The sequence below is a fragment of the Periplaneta americana genome, chromosome 2 (genome assembly GCF_040183065.1).
Source record: "Periplaneta americana isolate PAMFEO1 chromosome 2, P.americana_PAMFEO1_priV1, whole genome shotgun sequence".
Taxonomy (NCBI): Eukaryota; Metazoa; Arthropoda; class Insecta; order Blattodea; family Blattidae; genus Periplaneta; species Periplaneta americana.
This window is the reverse complement of record NC_091118.1, coordinates 34,008,628-34,034,742: the sequence shown is the minus strand read 5'-3', so window position 1 is coordinate 34,034,742 and position 26,115 is coordinate 34,008,628. Positions and strand designations below refer to the sequence as shown.

The 26,115-nt window shown below is 35.7% G+C and overlaps 1 protein-coding gene across 22 annotated transcripts in view; it reads left to right on the top strand.

Moving 5' to 3' along the window:
• Positions 1-26,115, top strand: part of Glut1 (Glucose transporter 1) — a 122,584-nt gene that overhangs the window by 40,578 nt on the left and 55,891 nt on the right. For 21 of the 22 annotated variants that reach the window (XR_011330006.1, XR_011330005.1, XM_069814966.1 and 18 more), the window contains 3 exons: positions 1,587-1,890; positions 9,539-9,634; positions 23,533-23,693. Coding sequence is in view for 20 of the 22 variants with exons in the window: in XM_069814966.1 (XP_069671067.1) it covers positions 1,587-1,890; positions 9,539-9,634; positions 23,533-23,693 (561 nt within the window). In the remaining 2 variants the exon portion in view is untranslated. Of the gene's footprint in view, positions 1-1,556; positions 1,891-9,538; positions 9,635-23,532; positions 23,694-26,115 lie in introns of all 22 variants that reach the window. The other variant, XM_069814980.1, reaches the window with a different exon arrangement.

The following is a 26,115-nucleotide window of genomic DNA, read 5'->3' as shown; positions in this document are numbered from 1 at the left end:
AGTGAACCTCCTCCGATGGTCACTTAAACAGTTTTTATATTGGTAAAATGTACATTCGACATCACACGATGTAATAGGTGCATATTTGAAGAACGGGAAGTTACTACTTTTTAGTACACCAACTTCAGACGTCTTGTCGTGACCTGATAGTACATCATTTATAATACGAAGTTGTGAATAGGCAGAATTTTTAGCAATAATATTTCTCAACTTACATTAAACTTTTTCTGAAATTAGTGAATTGTTACTTTGGATAACGGTTTGTGATATTTTATCCACTATATTAAGGGCTTCTGAGAGTTGTAGTTTATATGATTGTAATAGGGTGATGCTTTTGGATACGATTTTAAAATCAGAATCAATGAACAGAATATTTTCCAATAGATGTTCAGAAGGCAACGATTTTACAGCTGCAACAGCGGAACTGTCTGTGCTATCCAATGCATCAATTACCTCCATTATTTTGCCGTAATGTTCTGCATAATAATTAACAGCATCCAACCACGTCTCCCAATGGCTCAAGACTGGCTGCGGGGGTAAGGGTATTCCAGGGGCAATTATTTGGAACAGCAACACTCTCATTGTAGCATGCTTGATTGAATTCTTGTCTGCACTGAACAAATGTTAAGCTTTGACTATTCCAACCACAGTAATGCAAAAACAAGTGCTTACATAGGTACACATTAGCTGTAGCTGCTCTGTCTATTTGGACCGGTCACAACTCTTAACATGAACTGCTTATACTACGAGACCGGGAGGTCGCCCATCTCTTCTATAATACCGTACACCGGCAACCTGATTGCATGCTGCGTGTGGCAATTCAACGAAGTCTACTCATCATATTGGCAGCAACAAATTGCGTCCTCCCATCCTGTTTTTGTAGAGGTATTTGGTTTCGAGAGAGACATTGCGGCGATATGCCACTCGCAGGTCAGAGACAAATACAAATGGAACGGAGTTTGACTCCAGTGAGTGAGAGGGTGGGGATTGGAGGAGGTAGGAAGCAAGAGAAATGCACAGCTATCATAGCAAGCCACAATGTGCTCGCGAGTCACATTTTCGCCACGGCTGGTCTAGTGTATTTGATTTTGCACACGAAAGAGCATGGAGAGGTTAGGCCACTTGGCAGACATTAGGATCGATCGCGAAGCGAATTACCGTAAAAGGTGTTTCTAACGAAGAACGTGGACGTCAATAATTTAGAAAAATATGCTGAGAAAAGTAGGGGAGAAAATTTTGGAGGTGACGGATTAGGTTCGTGGCTCATTTCTTTTAGATCTCTTCCCGCCATTGTTTTGTCTTAGTGCCTAGCAACTGATTATTGCTGATTTGTTAATGATACCACGTGACTGTGTGTGCGCAGAAGTGCTCCAAGCCGGACCGCCCACATAGTTGACGGTGACTATAGGCTGTCTGTACGATGTGTTTGTATGATCGGTACTGTTCCATGTTCGCGACGTTGAGGACCGCCGTGTAAGGTCCCCGACGGTGCGTTTGGTAGAGTCATGTCATGTTGGGGCCCGCACTGTCGTGACTAACGCGAGGGCCATGCGTAGTGTGTAACCTAGGACCATGCATGGCTGCAGTCTACAGAAGCAGGTGAGCGTCATGAGTATGAACCTGAGCGCGAAGCTGGACGAACTGCAGCGCGGGGACCGGCAGCTGGAGACGACGGTGGCGCTGTGCGAGATCCGCTCGCAGCTGCAGGAGCTGACCAAGTCGGTGGAGTCGTGCCAGAGCGAGGTGAGCGAGGTGAAGCGGGACATGGTGGCCATCAAGCACGAGCTCGACACTGTGCAGCAGGTCAAGGAGGAGATCGAGGAGCTCCGCGAGTACGTGGACCGGCTCGGAGAGCAGAGTCACCGCCGCAAGCTGCGCCTCCTCGAGCAGGTGACTCACCACCTTATAACACCCCTAGACATCACAAAAAAAAATATAGTTTATACAGGGTGTCCCCAAAAAGTGACAAACTTTGTGGGGTAGTTCTACACACCAAAACTATGTCCAAAATCGCATGGTGTAAGATCTCATGTTATATATCCAACTTATGTTGTGCGTGTACTTCCTCCAACAAAGTTTCAACACCTCTAGGTTAGGCCTAGACATCACAAAAAATATATATTTTATACAGGGTGTCCCCAAAAAGCAACAAACTTTATGAGGTAGTTCTACACACCAAAACGATGTCCAAAATCGCATGGTGTAAGGTCTCATGTTATATATCCAACTTATGTTGTGCGTGTACTTCCTCCAACAAAGTTTCAACACCTCTAGGTTAGGCCTAGACATCACAAAAAATATATATTTTATACAGAGTGTCCCCAAAAAGTGACAAACTTTGTGGGGTAGTTCTACACACCAAAACTATATCCAAAATCGCATGATGTAAGGTCTCATGTTATATATTCAACTTATGTTGTGCGTGTACTTCCTCCAACAAACTTTAAACACCTCTAGGTTAGGCCTAGACATCACAAAAAAAATATATATTTTATACAGGGTGTCCCCAAAAAGTGACAAACTTTGTGGGGTAGTTCTACACACCAAAACTATGTCCAAAATCGCATGGTGTAAGGCCTCATGTTATATATCCAACTTATGTTGTGCGTGTACTTCCTCCAACAAACTTTCAACACCTCTAGGTTAGGCCTAGACATCAATCTAATTTATAAATATACAGGGTGATTCACGAGGATTTACCGTCCTTTACGGAACTTATTCCTGAAGACATTCTGAGCAAAAATTTCATATAAAAATAGCTCCTATTCTCAATATTTTCAGAGTTATACTAATTTAAAGTTGTTTATAAAATAAGTTTTTTCTTTAATTTGAAGGTAAAAGGATAATACAAATAGAGAATTAACCACAGAGCGGGCTAGCGGAGTGGTAGAGGGCGGTCCGGGGTTCGATCCCAGGGGCCGGCAATCCTAACAGGTTTTTCATGGTTTCCTCAGTTATTTCCAGGCAAATGCCGGGATTGTACCTCTTGAAAGTCCGGCCATGGACAGCGATCCTTCCCTTAATCCTTTCATATGTGTGAGTGAAAGCTGTGTAATGTCTTAAATGTTTGTGTTGTATCGGAGGTGGCCCTGGCAATGAGCTGATCCCTCGACCGGGGAGACCCTCCATGTCCTTGTGTAGTCAAAAAAGTATGTATGTGATCCATAGACTAATTCCTCTCCCGACAGGTCGCGGCCCTGTAAGGCCCGTGTGGCGTGGGTCGTGTAAATGAACCTAAAAGGGAGAGGTTAAACTAAGGGAGAGAGAGAGAGAGAGAGAGAGAGAGAGAATTAACCATTCAGAAATATAATTTCTTTAATTCAAGTATTATGAACCTAAAAATGTGCTGTGGACTCCTTAGTTGCTTCGTACAGACATCTTTTTCTATTTTTAACTAGAAGATTACATTATTCGTATTCACTTATCACAACAATTATTACAAATCACACCACCTTCACCGACTTAATTATTTGCAGTTCAGCTTTGCATCCCAATTTACAGTCTTGGAGAGTTTACAACACATTTTAAGAAATGTCGCCGTCCGCTTGAGTACACTTGGCCGCACGCTTGTGAACGGCACTCGTCGCTCTACGTAACTGCATACGGCTATCTTTGATTACCGTGGCGCTCGCGCTGGCTGCTGACTGCACGCTGACCAAGATCACGCGTCCACAGCAATGCGTTCCAATAACGAAACGTAACTCTGTAAGTGTTGAGAATAGAACCCATGTTTGTATGACATTTTTTGCTTAGAATGTCTTCGGAAATAAGCTCCGTAAAGGACGGTAAATCCTCGTTTTTTTTATTGGGTTATTTTACGACGCTGTATCAACATCTAGGTTATTTAGCGTCTGAATGATATGAAGGTGATAATGCCGGTGAAATGAGTCTGGGGTCCAGCACCGAAAGTTACCCAGCATTTGCTCGTATTGGGTTGAGGGAAAACCCCGGAAAAAACCTCAACCAGGTAACTTGCCCCGACCGGGATTCGAACCCGGGCCACCTGGTTTCGCAGCCAGACGCGCTGACCGTTACTCCACAGGTGTGGACTAAATCCTCGTGAATCACCCTGTATATACATATATATACACACATACAGTGTCTCCCCAAAGAGTTCCTTTATGGAGTAGTTCCACACAACAAAACTATGCCCGAAATCCCATGGTATAAAAGCAGTGTCCCATGTTACGTATGTAACATATGTTGCACATGTACTTCCTCCAGAAAACTTTAGAAGGTAGTTGTACATGCAAAAATAATAAGGAAGTTCATAAAAACCTTTGTCCAAAGTCTCATGGTGTTCGAGCAAAGACCCATTTGATATATACACCATCGTGTTGCACATATACTTTTTCTGAAAAACTTTTGGGTATGCTACTATATATTAAAAATGAAAATATATGTATTATGTGAGAAAAATTCATGTCTGTGAGTGTGTGTGTAAAATGTAAGAGCAATATCCCACTTACGCATATAACATATCGTATATGTATTTCCTCTGGTTAACTTTGGGAAGTGGTTCTACAGACGAAAATAGTAAGAAAGTTGATACACAGTAAATCTATTTCCAGAATTTCATGGTATAAGAACAATGTCACTTTTTACACATAACATACGTTGTAGGCCCTACATGTACTTCTTTTGGTAACATTTGGAAGGCGCTTTTACAGACGAAAATGGGAAACTTCATATGTAGAGTAAATCCGTGTCCAAAATTGCATCGTGTAAGAGCAATGCACCATTTATACGTGCAACATGCACACTTACTTTCTCCGATAAACTTTGGAAAGTGCTTCTTCATAAAAAGATTTAAAAGTTCATATAAAGCTATGTCCAAAATCGCGTAGTGTAAGAGTAGTGCTTGATTTTACTGTACATCATTTTGTTCATGTTCTTCAGCATTCTTTGGGACATGGTTCTACGGATAAACATGACGAAAGTTCTCCTAAACTTTTTGTGACAGACTTTAACTGTGATAATAATAAATAGTCCATGGCGCTACAGCCCGTGAAGGGCCTAGACCGACCAGCCGGCTGCTGGCCTCACGCCCACATGCCGAAGCAGAGGTGGACGATCATCCAACCAGAATGGAGGTATCGTGTGGTTAGCACGATGATCCCCCCAGCCGTTATAGCTGGTATTCGCAACCGGATTTCGCTACCTATCGTAGCTCCCCAAGTGCATCACGATGCTGGGTGGGCACCGGTCCCATACACTAGTCGAAATTTCATGAGAAAATTTCTTCCCCCATGAGGACTCGAACCAGCGCTCATTCCGTAACGCGAGTCCTAGGCAGGATGCCTTAGACCGCGACGCCATGGCGCGGGACACTGTGATAATACATTTTTGAAAAGTGGAACGTTCATATAAATCTGTCAAAAGTTTAATGGTCTTTGAGTAATGTCCCATTTTATACTTAGTATTTCCTCGACAAACTTTGGATGAGGTTCTACATTAAAAAATTAGGAAATTTTATATAAAACTTCGTAAATCGTATGATGTAAAAACAATTTTATGCGTACAACATATATTGCACACTCGCTGCGTGGTCTGCTCTTCTCGACACTAGCGCAACTGAGCCACGCTCTAGAGTCGGGGCTAATAATGGCAAAACTAAGAGGGGGGAAACATGTTGGACATATACTTTCTCAAACAATTTAAGGAGAAGGGTTGTACATTTAAAAAATGATGAAGGAAATTCATATTACCCTGTGCTTAAATCGCATGTTATAAGGATAATGTCCCATTTTACAGATGAAAGAAGATACATTGCATTGCACATGTATTGTGGGAAGTGGTTCTACATTAAAACGTAATGAAAAATGGTCGAAATGCGCAGTGTTTCATGCTGAAGTGTTTCTGAGTTAAATTTCTTTTGATGAACTTTCATAACTTGCATAGCATGTTCCAGAGCAGACATTCAAAATGCATGCCACCCATCTGCCAATACAGGCCTAGGTACGGTTCTGCATTGACCGTTGTATGCTCTGTAATATCCCAAGCGTTTGCTAAGTGGTTGTATACGTTTCAACAATCAATCCGTTGTTGCAAAATTTCCATATTACTCCTTGATATAGCATAAACCATACTTTACATGTTCTCACAAGAAGAAACCCACTGCATTGAGATCCGGTGAATAGAGGGGCCATGTAACGGTTAGCCGTTGCTTATTCATTTTACATGAACAGTGTGATAAAGATGATAGTGAATATGTACCGGTGTTTCAACATGCAGCATGTATCATATTTTCTTCTTCGGGTACAGAAAAACGTCGTCAGAGGACGGTAGTAGTATATTAATCAGGAAGCGAAGTTAAACCTTTCCTGTGAATATTTCCAACGTATGTTTTGGAACATGCATACATAAAGTATACACATTCATAGACAGGACTAACTCGGAAACGCCTCAGATTTTGACATCTATTTATTTAAACGTTTTTCATTATAAGTTTGCTTCAGCTCCAAAAGTTTATCGGAGAAAGTGGATGTGCAACATGTGTTGTATCAGCAAATACCAAATGGTGTAATTGCACTTAACAATATACAATTTTGAACATAACTTTCATATAAAGTTTTTCATTATTTTTGTGTAGAACCATCTGTCAAAGTTTGTCAGTGAGTTTTGGGACACCCTGTAGAGATACCATACGATTTTCACTTCGGGAGAAAATATTTAGCGCTCTATTATAAAATAACTAGTATAAAGTTAAAGACGTAGACGATGATAATTAATATAATTTTTATAATTTTCATCATGAGGTGTACCTCTCTTGAGTTCCAAATGTGTATATTCAGAACGACGCGGATTTGAACCGCACTAACATAAAAGTAAACGTCACTGAATAGTAAACAATAAACATGTTGAATTAAAAAAACACAAGCCAGTATCAAATAGAAAGACTGACTGACCACCAAGCAAGAACAAAAAGGCTTTTATAAAGCCAAGTGTATCCCATAACCATGGTAACAGCAAACATTCGTAAAGAGATAGTTGTCTTCTTGACGCTTTGCGTTTTTTCTTGTCGCCACCAAAATGAACTTCCAAACAAAATCACACCTTAGCGCACATTCTTAGGTTCCTTGACCATGCATTAATTGGAGGTTTTGCATTAACAGCGACCCTAGTCTGATGGTTAAGTCAACAGAGGAATCTATTTGAGGCTTGTTTTCATTGTTCTTTATGTTTAATATTATAATAACATCGACGCAGTTTTATTAAAGTAAATACAGGATAAACCGTAAGTAGTCATTAAATTTCAGAGGATTATTTTTTGATATATTTCAAACAGAAAAGTGTAATACAATTTTGCTCGTTTTTACTTCCTTTTGGAGATAAAAATTGTTTTATATGAAACATTTCATAGCGTGTTTTGGGAAAGCCATTGATTTAATTCCCAATATGCTCAATCAATTTAAAAGAGCAGTGTATTATGATGATAAATGATTAAACAATTTAGTTTTATCCTTCAAATGTGCAGAAATTTGATCCGAACAATTAGTGTAACTTTTCGTTCTGAACAGGAATTTTCAATGTTACATTTGTTGCGATCAAATTTCTGCACATTTAAAGGACAGAGCTAAAATTCTTTCAATCATTTATTATCATAATATAGTGCTGTCTTAAATTGGGTGAGCATATTAGGAATTACATTAATGGCTTACCAAAAACACGTTATGAAATAGTTCATATGAAAGAATTTTTATCTCCAAAAGAAAGCAAACACAAGCAAAATAGTTTCAGACCTTTTTGTTTGAAATATCTCAAAGATTAGCCTCCTGAAATTAATGACATTAGTTACGGTTCACCCTAGATATAATTCAAACATAGTTCTAAGACATTCCTTTTTGTTATGTGCGATAAATATTCTTTAAATATATGTGAAAAGTCGTAATGTTGTGTCTTGACAATTATAATAAAACTGTAATTAATGTAGGAAAGTGAACGATTTAGGTATAATATGATCGACCGTTGTTTACGTAGAATGTTTAATTGATACGTAAGTAAAGAAACGTGATGACTGCACTTCCTGAAAAGTATTTCAGAACAAAAGTCTGTGTCTTTAATCTAGATGTGGCATCTACTGTTGGAACTGTATGATTTGTTTCGATTTTCATTAAAATATCTTGTTTTCATGTTGGGATAATCTCTTGTCATTTTTTAATTTTGTGTAATGCAGTGTCCTGTTTACTTGGTGACATACGAACTTCATCTCTCTGGTGCAGGATATGTGTTCTACTATGGTGTAATTGTAACCATGAATTATCAGTACCTATCAAGCTTTGTGTGAAAATATACTTTGTTTGTAAGTTTGTGCGTGAAACATGACAATACAAATCTTGCTTTCAGGCTTTCGCGGTGAAAAGTTGTGATGATGCCTTGATTTATGAACTGTGTATTATGATTTCATGGTTCCAGCATTTTAGCATTGCGGTCAAGTTCCACCTTCATAATAAATCCATTATTTTGTAGATCTTGGACGATACGACTACGAAGATACAGTCTGTTTGAAGGGGTAAGAATGAGATAGTCCAAAGCCACACTTTTATCAAAAATTGTTTTTGTGCGAGTTCATTTCTTACATATATGGGGAAGCTACTATTAAAATATTATAACCTGAACTCAACAAATGACGTAAGTATACGCTGAAGAAATTATGATACCGCACCTAATAGCATTGGATTATAAATCTTTAACACGCTCCCCTATAAAATTTTGTCTTTGTGGCTTAGGACTATATCAATCTCACCCCTTCAGTTATTATAAAACATGGGCGAAGTCAAATCGCAGTACATTATTAGAAAACTATAATCTCCTGCAAATATAAATTTCTTGCAACTACAAATATTGTTCGCGTTTAAAAATGATGAGAATTTTTAAGACTTAGCTCGGAAGTTTTTGACAAGTTTTGAAGATCTGACAACGGTTGTTTTTACACATTTTTGAAGATCTGAGCTGGCATGTTTTTGACAGGTTCATGAAGATCTCTCCCAAAGGTTTTGGCAGCTTTCTTAAGACATGAATATGAAGTTTTTGACGGCTTTCCAAACATCTAACTCAATATTTTTTATACCTTTCTGAAAATTTTTCAGGAGTATTTTTATAGTTCTCTGAAAATTTGATTTTTAGTTTTTTGACAGCTATCTGGTCATGGAAAGCATGGGGCTCTACCTCCATGCCCCCAAGTGCCTTCATGGCATGTTACGGGGATACCTTTATCTTTTATCTTTTATCTGAAGATCTGACTCAATTTTCTTTGATAGTTCGTCAAGATGTTGTCCAATAATATTCATCCTGTGGCTGTTGAAGTATAATAAAATGAGGTAAGTAACATTGGCCGTGGACAGCATATGGAGTGATGACCGTCAGCTTATCGACTCAACGTACCTGTCATACCTGATAACTGACAAAATTCAACTTCTCTCTTGATAGCAGAACCACTGTCAGCTCGCCTGCTCGGTGTTCGCCGTACTAGTTGTAGAGTGCTGTTGTTTTTTCTGCTGACATTTTGTGATGGTAACAGTGCTGTGACGTTTTGCAGGGACTGACGTTCTTCCTGTCGTACGCAATCCTTGCTGCAGTGCTGGGCATGCTGCAGTTTGGCTACAACACAGGAGTTATCAACGCCCCGGAAGTGGTGAGTATTTTCAGGTCTAAAAATATGTTTTGCTTTAATAGTTTGTACAAATTCTGAGTGGATCAAACCTTATTTCCCTATTTTAATTTCACTGTAAATGTTCTGCTCACATAAACACACGCTTAATTTGTGATTTATTTTGGAGGTATATATTTTTATACTGTATCTTTCGAGAATTTGGTTTACTTTCTTTTTGTAAATCAAAAGTTTATCACCTGCATATAAATTACCTTGTCATGTTATAGTAATATGCGTTACAAGAGCGGTATGTTGAAGTTTTCATGTTCGAGGAAAAGTTTGAAAAAGCGAAACGTAGTTGAGCTTTTTTAATTTCCGAGAATTGAAAGAAAACATACCGCTCGTGTATCGTACATTATTTTGTGCGAAGATCGTTTATTACATACCTGAAAGAGGAATTTCTAATTAGTTCCAATGAAATCTCCATCTTGGTTTCTGTTCAATGACGGCAAATTTGCAATATATATATATATATATATATATATATATATATATATATATATATATATATATACCTTCAACATTGTTGCTTTAAAATGTTTTCTGTGTTTACTATACTCCAGCAGGCCGTGTTATACGTCTGTCTTTTTTTCCCCCCAGTCTATAAATGCGGACTTAAAACAAACGGCTTCCTTAATGTTACATGCATCACGAAATGCAGTAACTTCAGTGGAGTTGTAGAGTTTACTTAATTTTTGCAAATATTTAAAAACAATAATTAACAGTGCAATGTAGGTGAAATTGCAGTGGTAAGTTTCCAATTTATAATTATTACTATATTGAACGTCTCTAAAAATAATATTTTAAAGCCTAAAGCAGTAAAATCATTATGTCACTTAAGCGGTAAGAAGAGGGAAATTGTTATGTGTGTTCGGTTGGGAATACTGAATGTGGAATTTTAGACTTACCGCGGATTGATTTTGTGCGGAAACCAAGCAAATACGCACGATCTCGCACAAATGTAATTTGTTCCTAGAGATTTTTTGTTTATTTATTTGGTTATTTTTATTTTATTTATTTATTTTGTAATTATTTATTTTATTTTATTATTTTATTCCATTCATTCAGTCATTTATTTGCTTACACATTAATTTATTCATTTATTTTAGAACTTGATAAGTATTAGGGAGGACCACAACGTTGCGTAAGCTTGTATTGATGTACAGGTTGATTTACGAGAATTTACCGTCACTTACAATATTTAAAGGACAAAACTAAAATTCTTTCAATCATTTATTATCACAATACATTGCTCTCTTAAATCGACTGAGCATATTGGAAATTTAATCAATGGTTTTCCCAAAACATACTATGAAATGTTTCATATAAAATAATTTTTATTTCCAAAGGAAGTACAACCCAGCAAATCTGCATTAAACTTTTTTGTTTAAAATATCTCAAACAATAACCCCCCTGAAATTGATGACATTACTTGCGGTTCACTATATATACAGGGTGATTCATGACTCATGAGGATTTACCGTCCATTACGGAGCTTATTTCCGAAGGCTTTCTGAGCAAAAAATGTCATATAAACATTTGACCTAACCTCAATATTTTCAGAGCTACACTAGTTTGACGTTGTTTGTAAAATACCATTATTCTTGAGTTTTAACGGTAAAAGAATATTGCAGATAAAGAATGAACTATTCAGGAGTATCATTTCTTTAATTAGCTAGTATTCTGAAGCTAAAAATGTGTTGTGAATTCCATAGTTGATTCGTAGAATTTTTTTTTTTTTTCCGATTTTTAACTACAAAATTACATTTTCTTACTCATTAATCACAATTTTATATGAATGTGAGTTGATACTCCTGAATGGTTCATTCTTTATCTGCAATATTCTTTTACCGTTAAAACTCAAGAATAATGGTATTTTACAAACAACTTCAAATTAGTGTAGCTCTGAAAATATTGAGGTTAGGTCAAATGTTTATATGACATTTTTTGCTCAGAAAGCCTTCGGAAATAAGCTCCGTAATGGACGGTAAATCCTCGTGAATCATGAATCACCCTGTATATATGGTGAACCGTAAGTAATGTCATCAATTTCAGGGGGTTATTGTTTGAGATATTTAAAAAAAAAAGTTTAATGCAATTTTGCTGGGTTGTACTTCCTTTGGAAATAAAAATTGTTTTATATGAAACATTTCATAGTGTGTTTTGGGAAAACCGTTGATTAAATTTCCAATATGCTCAGTCAGTTTAAGAGAGTAGTGTATTATGATAATAAATTATTGAAAGAATTTTAGTTTTGTCCTTTAAATGTGCAGAAATTTGATCCGAACAATTGTAACTTTTCGTTACATTTTGTTGCTTCATTCCAGGATAAATTGACTCGTAGATACTGAATGTGAACAAAATCTGCGCGCAATAGTTTAGCAGAAATCGTTGTACACAGACAGACTAGTACTAAAATATTATATTTCATGTAGGTACATCATTTCCTGATAAAAAAATGACTCGTAGATATTAAAAATGAACGATATTCGCCCAACAGTTGAGTACAAATCGCTGTACACAGACAGAATCGTACTATATAGGTACATCATTCTCTAATAAATTGACCCGTAGATATTGAATATGAACAAAATCCGTCCAATAGTTTAGTATAAATTGCTGTACACAGACAGACTAGTACTAAAATTATTATATTTCATGTACATCATTCCCTGATAAATTGACTTGTAGATATTGAATATGAACAAAATCCGTCCAATAGTTTAGTAGAAATCGCTGCACACAGACAGCCTAGTACTAGAATTATTATATTTCATGAACAGCATTCCCTGATAAATTTACTAGTAGGCTTAGATGCTGAATATGAACAAAATCCGTCTAGTAGTTCAGTATAAGTCGCTGTAAACAGACGTAATGATACTAAAATTATTATAGACCTAAATAAGTCAGATTTATCTCTAAACTTGAGATCCCTCCAGTAAAGATTCAGCTTTTACGCTCTGAACTACCGGAGCAACTTAGGAGAAGTGGGAAGAATCTCTGAGCATCGTGCAATTTGGTGTTGCTATAACTCTTTTCACATCATTAACTGTAATCCGAAAATGTACACCAAAATCGGTTATTATAAGACCACATTTCGTCCTTTTAGATCAGTATCTGAATTTTTCTCGACAATACATAAACATACACGCTCAGTACACTGGCGTCGGTAAGACTTCGGGCCTCCAATTAAGCGGAACCACGGTTTTCACGTGCCGCCAGATGTTTACTCACTTCTGTATGAGATTAAACGAAAGGGAGTCATTGTTTGTGGATTGCTATAGTAACAAGTTGTTAACAAAACATTTAATTTGTTGCCATCTGTTTGGAAGTGACTACAATCAATATTTTCTAGGAAAGTAGGTTATGTGAGTTCTACTCAGAACTCTGTTAGCCATAATTCCAGATACAGAAGCGGTTTCCAGTATTTATACGAAAGGATTTCGAAATTAAACATTGATTTCATATTTCTTGTTATAGAACTACATTTAACATGCATTACTTTAATAAACAAGTGTATTTTAGCGGAATAAGCACTAGACCGAACTAACTAATAATTAGTCTTTTCCAGGGTTGCCATAAAATTTAAACTAAAACCGGGACATATAATTAAAACACCAGCTCATTGTGCAAAAATTGGTTTTTAGCTGCCATCAGAGAAATTTTGCGTTCAGACTTTGCATTGTGAGCAGGCACAGCGAAAATATACTGACAGTTGTGCAATAATTCTGAATACTGTTCTATATGGCTTACAGTCTCAAAAAATTTAAGCCACTTGTCTTGAATCTTTCCGCTTTCCATTCATGAACACCCAAGTTTGTAGTCACAAAGATTTTCAAGCAAACAAACTGACCTAATACTTCAAATTCTGAAAGTTGCGCTGTTTTTGTTTTTAGGTAAGTCAGTCTCTCTTCTATATCATTATATCACTTCTATTTAAAGTTTTCAAGAAGTTCAGCTAAATCACACAATAGATACAGTATATTATAGTAACCTTAAAATACAAAGAAGCTGTAAACCAACTCAAAATCGGGACATCTGACCGTACCGAACGAATTTGTCGGGACACCGGGACAGTGGACACAGTAGTGGTGACAATCCCGGAGAACCGGGACGTATGGCAACCCTGGTCTTTCTTGATTTTCTTTTAAGATGGAACCAATAGTGGCCTATTTCCGAAACATTGATCGAATAGTTAATTTATGATACGGAGCAAAAGAAACTGCACTACCACGATTAATAGCCTGAAAATTTCAAATATTAGTTAGCATTAAAAGTAAATAACAGTAGAAAACATACAGCTTTATCAAGAGAATTGGAAAACCCATGTCCAAAGAATGGACAGAAAATAAAAAATCAATAAAATTATACATCTGGCATATAGGTATCAAACATCAAGCCATCGGGATCGAGGCCCACCATCAACAAGTGGAAGGATCAACATCGTTTCCGCATTACTTGAACATACGAAATAGGTCAAATGACCTAAACCGGAAAAGATGATGATGATGATGATGATGATGATGATGATGATGATGATGATGATGATGATGATGATGATGATGATGAGACATCGTGGAATTGCCACGAGAATCGCAAGGTTTACTGCGCACGCAGTATAGATTGTATGAGAAGGGGCCGTGCAAAGGATGGAGTATGCCTCTGATGTAAACACTGAGCAGTATACTGCGGTTACAATAAAACCTGTATCCTGCATTCAAGAAATATAATGAATGATCTTTGAAGTAGGAAATGTCTAAACATGTAAATACACAATTATTTTGCAGTGAGATATATTAACTGTTAAAATTTAATGTAATATACTCGCATCGTCCTTGAATATGTGCAGTGCAGTGAAGAGTTACGTACATTTTGAGCGACTGCAAAGTAACCTCCTCCGATGGTCACTTGAACAGTTTTTATTTTGGGAAAATGTACGTTCAACATCACACGATGTAATACGTACATATTTGAAGAACGGAAATCACTACTTTTTAGTACACCAACTTCAGATGTCTTGTCGTGACCTGATGGTACATCATTTATAATACGAAGTTGTGAATAGGCAGAATTTTTAGCAATAATGTTTCTCAACTTACATTTCACTTTTTCTGAAATTAGTGAATTGTTATTTTGGATAACGGTTTGTGATACTTTATCCACTATATTAAGAGCTTATGAGAGTTGTAGCTTAGACGATTCTAACAAGATGATACTTTTGGACACGAATTTAAAATTAGAATCAATGGACAATATCTTCCAATAGCTGTTCAGAAGGCAATGGTTTTATAGCTGCAACAGCGGAACTGTCTATGCTATCCAATGCATCAATTGCCTCCATTATTTTGCCGTAATGTTCTGCATAATTAACAGTATCCAACCACGTTCCCCAACGGGTCAAGACTGGCTGCGGGGGTAAGGGTATTCCAGGGGCAATTATTTGGAACAGCAACACTCTCATTGTAGTATGTTTGATTGAATTCTTGTCTGCACTGAACAAATGTTAAGCTTTGACTATTCCAACCACAGTAATGCAAAAACAAGTGCTTACATAGGTATACATTAGCTGTTGCTGCTCTATTTGGACCGGTCACAACTCTTAACATGAACTGCTTATACTACGAGACCGGGCGGTCGCTGACCTCCTCTATACTACTGTACATCGGCAACCTGATAGCATGCTGCGTGTGGCAATTCAACGAAGTCATGATGATGATGATGATGATGATGATGATGACATTGTGATAGTAAATACAGCCGTACACAAACTTTGAATGGGAATTCATTCTAATACTATGAAATTTTCTTGTAAAACAATGCAAACCATAACATTAACAACGGACATACATCTACGTTTTAAGCGGGATTTGAACACACGACCATGAATTCCACATAACTTTAAACTTGTACGCTAACTATCGCATAATCACAGCGGAAAAGGAGAATACACATTTTACAATGTCTTTAGTTGATCTGTTTTTTCTATAAGGTTACAAATTGTATGCGAGAAATCATCGCGAGGCCTGAATTCAGTTCACGGGCTTCATATCGTTTGTCGCTGATGTACTGTAAAGTGTGGAGATGTTACGCCTCGCTGGTGACATGTTTATTGAGATCGTCACGCAATTGCTTTGCGTGGAATTTGTAGATTTCGATCATTGTGACGTGTCTACTGGTAGGAGAGGTGGCCATTATTCTCCAAAAGAAAAAGGAAGCATGGTCTTAATTAAACACTGGAGCGTTGTAATTGAAAAGGAAAATAATTTGCCAGTATTAGCCTATAGTGAACTAGAGGTTCAAAAAGCATTAAATTCCGTGAATGTATCACTTTACGTGCAATAAATTGGAACAAGTATATGTTACTTGCCTGATCGTTTGCTTGTGTGAGTAAACCACCCCCAAGATCGTCATAGCCACCGGCGTGGCTCAGTCTGTTAAGGCGCTTGCCTGCCGGTCTGAAGTTGCGCTCGGGCGCGGGTTCGATCCCCGCTGGTTGGGTTTTTTCCGAGGTTTTTCCCAACCGTGCACCGTGAGGTGAATGCCATGTAATCTATGGCGAATCCTCGGTCTCATCTCGCCAAATACCATCTCGCTATCACCAATCTCACCGACGCTAAATAACCTCGTAGTTGATACAGCGTCGTTAAATAACCAATTAAAAAATCGTCATTGTCCTCTGGTTTCAATTGTACACTCTTTGACACGGAAATTAGTCGCTGTTCAGAGCAGTGGCGCCAATTCAGCGGTTTTCCCGCTAAATCTAGCGTTTTTCGGCGTTAGTTTAGCGGGTAAAATTTATGAAATTTGTATTGCTGATTTAGGGATTTAGCGGGTATTTTTAGCACTCACCGCGGTAAAATAATATAATTTTAAATTGACAATATAGCAATTTAGCGGTTTCTGCACTGCTTCACAGCGGATTTTTAAGAATCGAGTTGGCAACACTGGTTCAGAGACTAAAGACTGGTCCACAATAAACCAGGAACGGAAACAATGAGAACAAGAACGGGAATATTGTTAAAATGTATTTAAATGTGAGCATCCACAATTAACTTTCACGTTCCCGTTCCAGGGCTCCGGTAAGTTTCTCATTAATTGTGAGTGCTCACATTTAAATACATTTATTTTATAATATTTCCATTCTCGTTGTCGTTTCTGTATTCCACCTCGGAATAGTATGGGAATCATCGTGTCCGCCTTGTTTACTCGAATGCATTTTACATACAGATATTCGAAGCCCTGCCTTTGGAATGAGAAAAAAGAACTCTGTCGCTAAGCTATAAAGGCTACGTAGGGAATATGTCCTTTCGTGACTACAGATACGTCACTGCTACGACTTGACTTCATCCTCGGACCTCGATGCGTAATATTTCCCCGTGTGAACCGCGCGTTTACCCGAACAACAAATTCACGCTACAGGAGAGCGACCATTTTCCGTGTCAAATTGTGTACCTATCGGAATTTGAACGCTGGTCCACTGCGCAATTACCTGGCTCTGCGGTTACTTGATATTCGTCTTGCAGTTGGAGAGAAAGAATCTCTAAAAGAAAATTATACGTAGATATTTGAAGACCGCCCTCAAAGAACGTTGCATATCATATGCAAAAGCCGTTAATATACTACGTTCTTTGAGGGAGGTCTTCATTGTTAAACTTGCTTGTCGAAGGCTCTGAACTCCGTAGAGTGGGAAAGATTTTTTTTTTTTTGTTAATGACGGGTACTTGATTTTTCGTCATTCACTCATATGAAACCAGTTGTGTAGACCAATTTACCGATAGAGTCGTTGCCCAGGGTGCGCCATAGGAGGCTGGTCTATGCGATATGATGATTGATGATGATGATGATTATTATTATCATTATTATTATTATTATTATTATTATTATTATTATTATTATTATTATTATTATTATTAGAGCCCGGATGTTTGGCAAAATGCCATTTTTACTGGGTGAGTGTAAATCATTATTTGCATACATATAAATGTGATTTGGAATAAATCAAAGTGATAGAGCCAATTTTTATTTTGCCTTTTTAAGGTGTTTCTTACTAATAAATGCCTTTTTTGTCATTGTAAAGCAATATTTCTTGTTTATTTGTAATTTTCTAATTAATTGTAATGTGTATGAAAATTAAATATTTGAAACAATGACTAATTTTACTAAGAATAGTAAATAAAAGTAATTTATTTCGGCGCCGTAAACTGGGATTACTTTGAACATAGAGGAAACTTTGAACATTTTTTCAGAAAATCATATTTAGGTTTCTACATGCTGCACTTGTTATAGATGGAGGTAAATTATCATAAAATCATTATCATACCAAATTTACATCCATCTGTAACAAGTGCAGCATGTAGAAACCTAAATATGATTTTCTGAAAAAAATGTTCAAAATTTCCTCTGTGTTCAAAGTAACCCCAGTTTACGGTGCTTCATCTGCTAATAATCGTGCTTTAATGCTATTGGTGTAATTTGAATAATGATCGACAATCCACAGTTACAAATATAATATTGTCATGTCTTCACGATACCTACAATCAGCTTTGTAATTGTAAATATTAAGCTCGTTCTCGTAGAAGTTGTCACGTAGCATTTTCAATTGTTTGCTTTCATATTTTCAACTCTTATTGTTACAATTTTGTTCTATACATGTTTATTATTGTAGGAGAAAGAAATTTGAGTGAGGAACAGTCAGTTATTGTCGGGTGACAGAAGGTATAAGATCGGTTAGCTAGAATGCCTAAATTCAGTAAACCATTGAAAAGTAAACTTCATGTTTACGTTAATGAATTTGGTGTCCATGTGTTTTCATACCGATGGAACAGTTTTGTTATGTAAGGTTTGTGAAAAGACAGTTAATCACGAGAAAAGTCTTTTATAAGTCAACATGTGTCACCTACGAATTAAATACGTGAGTTATATTGATAGAATTTAAATTTATTGCTAAAATATATTATTCCTTTTTAAAATTGATAGCTAATACCTTATTCAAAGATTATTGTGCCTTTTTTGCCTGCCTAATTAAAAATTGAATCGGTTATTGTTGAAAGGAACCAAGTCCACTTTTTAAAGTTTGAGATAATCGAAAAAAAAACTGTTTTGTGAATAATCTGTGCACATAAAATATAGGCATACAGAATTAGTTTAGACTCTTAAAAATATTCGCACGGTCATTATAATCTTTCTAATCTAGAAAACACGTCACTGGACTTAGTTCCTTTCAACATGGAAATGTTCTATTTATAAAAATGTAAACAAATTTTGTCCTATAAAAGAAATTGGGAATTTATTAAATCACCTGTAATGCAAGTCTTAAGAAAAAAATCAACTATGAAACATGTTACTTGCATGGTGCAGTATAACATACATTATTTTCACAAAATACAAAGAATGTTTACAGTAGTCATACACCTTTGTAATGAGAATAACTCAGAAAACAAAACAAAGTTTTTAAAATCTCCATATTATTTGATTGAATTAACCAATATATTATTATTCTTGGGTAAATACAGAACAACAGTACAAATAATTACTGTTTTCAATAAAGTAGGTTTTCTTTTCGTTCCGTTGGCCATTGCAATATTTTACCATAGAAATCTTTGCTATCTCCTAATGTAGTAACTTAATGATAAACTTTCCTCACATCGCCTAGTTTGCTTGTTTTGATTGGATCTCGTCCTTCAGGATAGGCTTTCTGTAATATGCTAATAAGATTACAATTTCTCGTGTATTCCGTCTTCCATTACCTGATACTGTTATCAAGTACAGAATAATCAAATCAACATTTAATGCGACACACAACTAGTAATCAACAATCAGTCTCTGCTGACTCATAAAACCCGCGAAATATTAGAGGCAGAATATACTGTTAGCACAGGGCCGCCAACCTGGAATCTTCGTCATTCCGTGTTGAAAAGCACTATCTACAGGAGTTAGTTCCTTTCAACACGGAATGACAAGATTGACCACCTCAAATAAAGCACAAGGAATATGAGTAATTAGTTCCTTCCGACACCAATAGATGCAGCGTGCTTTCTATATTACAAATCGATTAAAAAACGAAATTGACAAAAATGTGAACTTAGTTCCTTTCAACAACGGACGATTCAATTGCTATAAACGTGTTCCTGTCAGTGAAGCTTTATAGTTTATAGTGGCAGAGCAAAGTATTTGAACAGTGAAATGTTTTTGAAGTGTCACTGAAATCAGGATAGAATCAGTGAAATGTGTCGTAGTTCCAGTGCAGTGAGTGAGTTGACAGCGAAATGAGTGTAGTGTTGAAATGTACTTGTGCAGATATGAACATATCATACTCGTGGGTTTTATAGGTTTAAGGTACAAATAAGATTTACTTTAAATGTTATTTTAACCGATCGTGCTTCATTTAATTTAGGATGTTCCCTGTTGTTATTAATAATTATTAATTACAGTTTGTATTTATTATTAGTATTAGTATTAATTGCATTTTTTATTAATTGTGTTTATTATTGTCTTTATTGAGTGTAATTAGTTACCACTGCCACCGGGTATATACCCATTGCAGTGTGAATAAATACATACATAAATGCCTAAACATCCGGGGTATGATGATGATCACGATGATGACTTTTTGGTATGCCACAGGGGAATCAGAGCTGCCGGAGAAAACCCCTATGTTACTTGAACCACGGGCTTCTCAACACAAGTTATAAATCGCTGGTCAGGGTCTACAGAATATAATAAGTCCAGCGCTCTAGGTACTAGACCATCGTGGCAACTAGAGTGAGAAAGAGATGGAAAATGAAACGTATTTTGATTTTGAGGAATTCTAGAAATATATTATTCACGTTAACTGACGTGTTGTATGCATGTACAAAATTCAAAATAAATTGTTACATGCTTCCCAGAAAGATCATTTCTACTACATGAAAGCCATTTCATATGCCTGTGTTAAAAATAAAATTATTGGTATAGTTATATCGGCCAGTAGTTTTCAAACTGTGCAACGCGTAGTCATGAAGCGTAGCGGTCTTCGGGCCAGGAAGCTTTTTTTGATAGAAGGCGTGTTATAGTCGCCCTTCGTGATGAAGAGTTGCATGCTAGTGACCTCTAATTAACGTTCTGCATAATTTCAGTTTATTTTTCCCCTCCAGTCTTCCAAGTCTATACAAATCTTCATACAAATGCAGAAAAATGTTATATTCGTGTGAATAAACATGTATTTCAATTAATTTATACATTTGTATACAATTCAGCGCTATATCAGTGTCGTTCTTATGTAACGGGTTTGTTATCGCTCCCTGAGGGTGCCACTTCTACTTCATTATCACCCCTAGAGGCCGTCTTTATTGATTATTCTCGTAATACTTCATTATTTCCACTACGTTACTTCCCTTTTTCCTGTTTTTTTTTACGTCGAGGCAGTTTCGTTACTAATTCGATCGGTAGTTCTGCAACATCACTCGTCTCGTTCATTTCTTGTCCTGTCTGGCGTACTCTGCTGATGTACAGTAAATTCGACAGTGACTAGTAAAAATGTTACGGTTATTTTATAGTTCGAGATGGAAGTGACATGGCCCTAATTTTTTTTCCGTTGTGAACAGGTTTCCGTATTATTCAGAAAAAATTACACATACAAATTTCGCCAGAACCAGTAATATTTTTCCGAAATAGACGGGATTCCGGATTATTCAGGTTCCGATATAAACAGGTTTCACTGTTTTCATTTTCTAAGTTAAGAAATTGCAATATATTGTAATCATTTTATAGTTAATAGATTTCTACTATAATTTTGATCGTTACTTTTACGTATAAAGAGTAATTTGTAGTATACTATACGGTAATCGTACCAATTTACTTAGGTAGTAACGAGATTTATACTGTGTGCACTATTTTATAGTACTGTATTAAATATATAGCAGCATTAGTCTGTGTTATTTATTGAAAACAAAAGTTACTTTTTGGTGTGCTGAAACTTCTTCAAACCTCGCCAATACAGTTAGTTACTGCAATAGAACCAAGCGGTTAATGAAAAGGAAAAGAGCGCATGTTTCAGAAAAAGATAATTAAATTCTAATTAACTGACCCTTCAAAAATTAATCGCTTAACCTTTTGATGTAGCTATGTGCACTATGCATATTTACATAATGCCACTGCACTTTTTTTTAGCATGCTAGTAACACTTTTTGGCACAGCAAACATCTACCCGTAATATTCTCTCCTTCACAAAGAAAAGTATTATTTTTCCCATTACTTATGGAATTAATATTTCCTTGCCGTCTTCGATTCACTTTATTTATTTATTTATTTATTTATTTATTTATTTATTTATTTATATAATAATTTAATTTATTGGTCTGACCCAATATTTTGGGTTTGCCCTGCGACACAGAATAGCTCACAATAAAATTTAAAATGAAAAATAATATAAACAGGTTTCAGACAAAATTGATTAAGACATAAGAAAATTTTATATATATATATATATATATATATATATATATATATATATATATATATATGAAGAGTCCACTGCAAGAATGATGGATTGATTTGGAATACATTTTGCAGGAGAAGCAATTGGAAGTTTGAAATGCTTAGCGCTCAAAGCTTAACTGTAATTTTCCGATCATTACTGGACAATGACTATCAGTGTTAATGCCATATAACTCTGTATGTACATTCTATATGTCTTAAGCTATGAATTGACAGTCTTGGTTCATTTTCGACAAGAAAGTGACATCCATCATTCTTGCAGTGGACTCTTCATATATTATAATTATTTTATATATTTAATACGCAATTTTATAGTTAATAGATTTCTACTATAATTTTGATCGTTACTTTTACGTATAAAGAGTAATTTGTAGTATACTATGCGATAGTCTTAACAATTCACTTAGGTAGTTACGAGACAGTATGCACTATATTATAGTACTGTATTAAATATATTGTAATATTAGTCTGTGTTGCTTATTGAAAACAAAAGTTACTTTTTTCTGGTGTGCTGAAACTTCTTCAAACCTCGCCAATACAGTTAGTTACTGCAATAGGACCAAGCGGTTAATGAAAAGGAAAAGAGCGCATGTTTCAGAAAAAGATAATTAAATTCTAATTAACTGACCCTTCAAAAATTAAACGCTTAACCTTTTGATGTAGCTATGTGCGCTATGCATATTTACATAATGCCACTGCACTTTTTTTTAGCATGCTAGTAACACTTTTTGGCACAGCAAGCATCTACCCGTAATATTCTCTCCTTCTTCATAAAGAAAAGTATTATTCTTCCCATTTCTTACGGAATTAATATTTCCTTGCCGTCTTCGATTCACTTTATTTATTTATTTATTTATTTATTTATTTATTTATTTATATTTATTTATATCAGAACTAAGGCAAATAGGCCTTCTCTTCCGCCCAGCCAGACTCTAATTCTAGTTGAATACAATTGTTTTTATTATATTAATATCTAGATCGTATAACAATATGAAAGTTAATTATGAAAGTAAAAGTAAATAATGAAAGTTACGTAAGTAATATTAGTGAGACAATAATAAACATTAGTAAGTAATAGTAATAATAATGATAATAATAATAATAATAAATATGAAAAGAAATATGCCTCCTTTCAAAAAGAAAAGGAGGAAAGGTGGAACACAAGAACAAGTGAGCGAGTTACATTTTTATATAATGGTCAATTCCCAAGTTAATACCCACATATCTGGTGAGGAGAGAGGCAGTTCTACGTTTAATTTTTAAATAGGTTACAGTAGTTTGTGTTAACTTGTCTGGTGTTCATGCAACATTCCAAAGACCCACTTCCATGCAATATTGATATATCCATAAACCTGCATGTTGATTAATTTAAATTTGTGCTTACTATGCTTTAATTTATGTTGCAGAATATAGAGAATTTTATGAAGGATGTGTACAAGAGTCGCTATGGGGAAGACATTCAGGACGATTCTGTGAAGCTGCTATACTCCCTGGCTGTCTCCATATTCGCTATCGGAGGCATGCTTGGAGGCTTCTGTGGGGGCATGATTGCAAACAGATTCGGCAGGTAAGATGTGCAATGTACAGGGTAAGTCGTAAGTAATGTCATTAATTTCAAAGGGTTATTCTTTGCAGTGGCGACTCGTGATATTTTTTTGTATGTAGGATATGAGATTGACGACTGATGACCAAGACAGAAACTAATAATATAATAATAATAATAATAATAATAATAATAATAATAATAATATTAATAATAATAATAATATAAATAGAGCATGCAAAATCAATACATGTAGGCCTATGTTAGTCTTTGACTCACCATTCTGGAATTGGCAATTTATTAGTAGTGAAGTTCGATTCTCCTCCCTTTTTTAGTTGCGAAGATGGCTCCTAAGCCATTGTACTGCCCGATATTTACCGATGTTCCGTCGTATGTTTGCGCAATTAATTTCTTGCTACAGTTAAATTCTTCTAAATCATAAAATACAACTTCAGATATTCTTTCGGCTGTCCTGTCATCTAAAGTCCTGTTAATTCTTGCATCTATTATAGCTTATTTTATTTATCTTTATGTAATTTTGTTTTTAATTCATTTTATTTTTTATATTATATCATTTTAAATTATTTATTATTTCGTTTATTCTAGTCTTTTAAAATGATCAATGAACTGCATTTAAGAAGGCTACAAGGATACTTGAAAATTCTTATTGTAGTCTCTGAGAGGTCTCCATCACCCAAAAAGAAGGATCGTAGTATTAGGATACGCGGTCATATCCTCAAACGCGGTTAAACTCAAGCCATACCCTTCCCTCCGCACTCTCCCCTGTCCCCTAACTTCACACCTAGAAAAAACCGTTTGCCGTAAGATATTTAGATGGTTCCTCGGAAATTATTTCTGAGCTGTGCAGTGGCGATAAGTCACGACAGAAAGTGGAAGCTTAAAGGAAATGATTACGTCGGGACGCATTTAAAATCAAAATCTGTAATTAAAATGTTTTCTATCCTCAGAGGCACGAAACTAAACTGTAGGATCATCCTCATATCATTCTTGGAGGAATCGCCACTGAATCTTTGATATATTTCAAACGAAAAAGTTTAATATAATTTTACTCGTTTTTGCTACCTTTTCGACATAAAAATTGTTTCATATGAAATATTTCATAGCGTGTTTTGGGAAAGTCACTGATTTACTTCCTGATATATTCAGTCAATTTAAGAAAGAGGTGTATTATGATAATAAATAATTGAAAGAAATTTAGTTTTGTCTTTTAAATGTGGAGAAATTTCATCCGAACAAATGCAACTTTATACGTTCTGCAAATGAATTTTACAAAGTTACATTTCTTTGGATCAAATTCTGCATTTTGAAGAACAAAAGTAAATTTTTTTCAATTATTTATTTTCATAATAATCTGTTGTCTTAAACTGATTGAGCATATTGGGAATTAAATCAGTGGCTTTCCCAAAACACGCTATGAAATGTTTCGTATAAAACAATTTTTTCTCTCGAAAAGAGAACAAAAACGAGCAAAATTTTATTAACCCTTTTCGTTCTCGAAATATCTTAAAGAAGAACCCCATGAAATGAATGACATTACTTAATATTCATTCTTTATAAGAGTAGCAGATTTGTAATAACTTGTGATAAGAATATATTGAATGACGTGTATTTGAACAAAAATGTATTTGTGTTCCGAGTTTGATGTTGGCAGTTGGAGGCCATGTTTTAACCTCACTCAGAGGTGATTGAAACGACGTATGTATATCCAGCTTGGAGTGCTGTATCGCGAGAATTGCAAAAAATCACCTCAAGCTTCGTGACTGTATATACTAGACTGTGATAGAACCATACATTTGGCAACCTCCTAGATAGACTGCAGTCTACCATTTTGGCTTACTTGTGGTTTTGAATTTGATTTACAATTTAATCAACAAAATATTTTCTGCAAAATAGTTAAGTACCGGTAATAAGACATCACTAATGTGATCTTCAGTTGTAAGGATTTTGCATCCTATTTTTCGCATGGTTGGGTTGTTATGCATCTACTATAATTGGCCGATTAGATACAGGGACAAATTCATAGTGGTGGTGCGACGTTATTTTTGGCGTCAGGCCGATCTTGACGTGAAAATTGGTCGATTCCCTGAAATCCCTTATTTTCACAAACAAACAAAAAGAAGTTTTCAACCCTATTTGTATGCTATAGGGTTGTCGGCTTTTTTTTTTTCAGAAAAAAAAAAACGAAAGATTTGCCACGATATATTTATTTTATTACACTGAATGGAACACTGTTTACATAATTTACATTTAAGTTAATCTTTCCGGTACTTCTCTTGAGGTTTAGCTCTTCTTAACAATTTTTCATCCTGTTTTACAATAAATGGGCGAAAATGTTCACAAATTAAAGATAAATTCAGTACCATTTGTAGTTCTGCTTTGATCAGTTCAGGATGATACCTGTTTATAACAATTGCCCATTTATTCT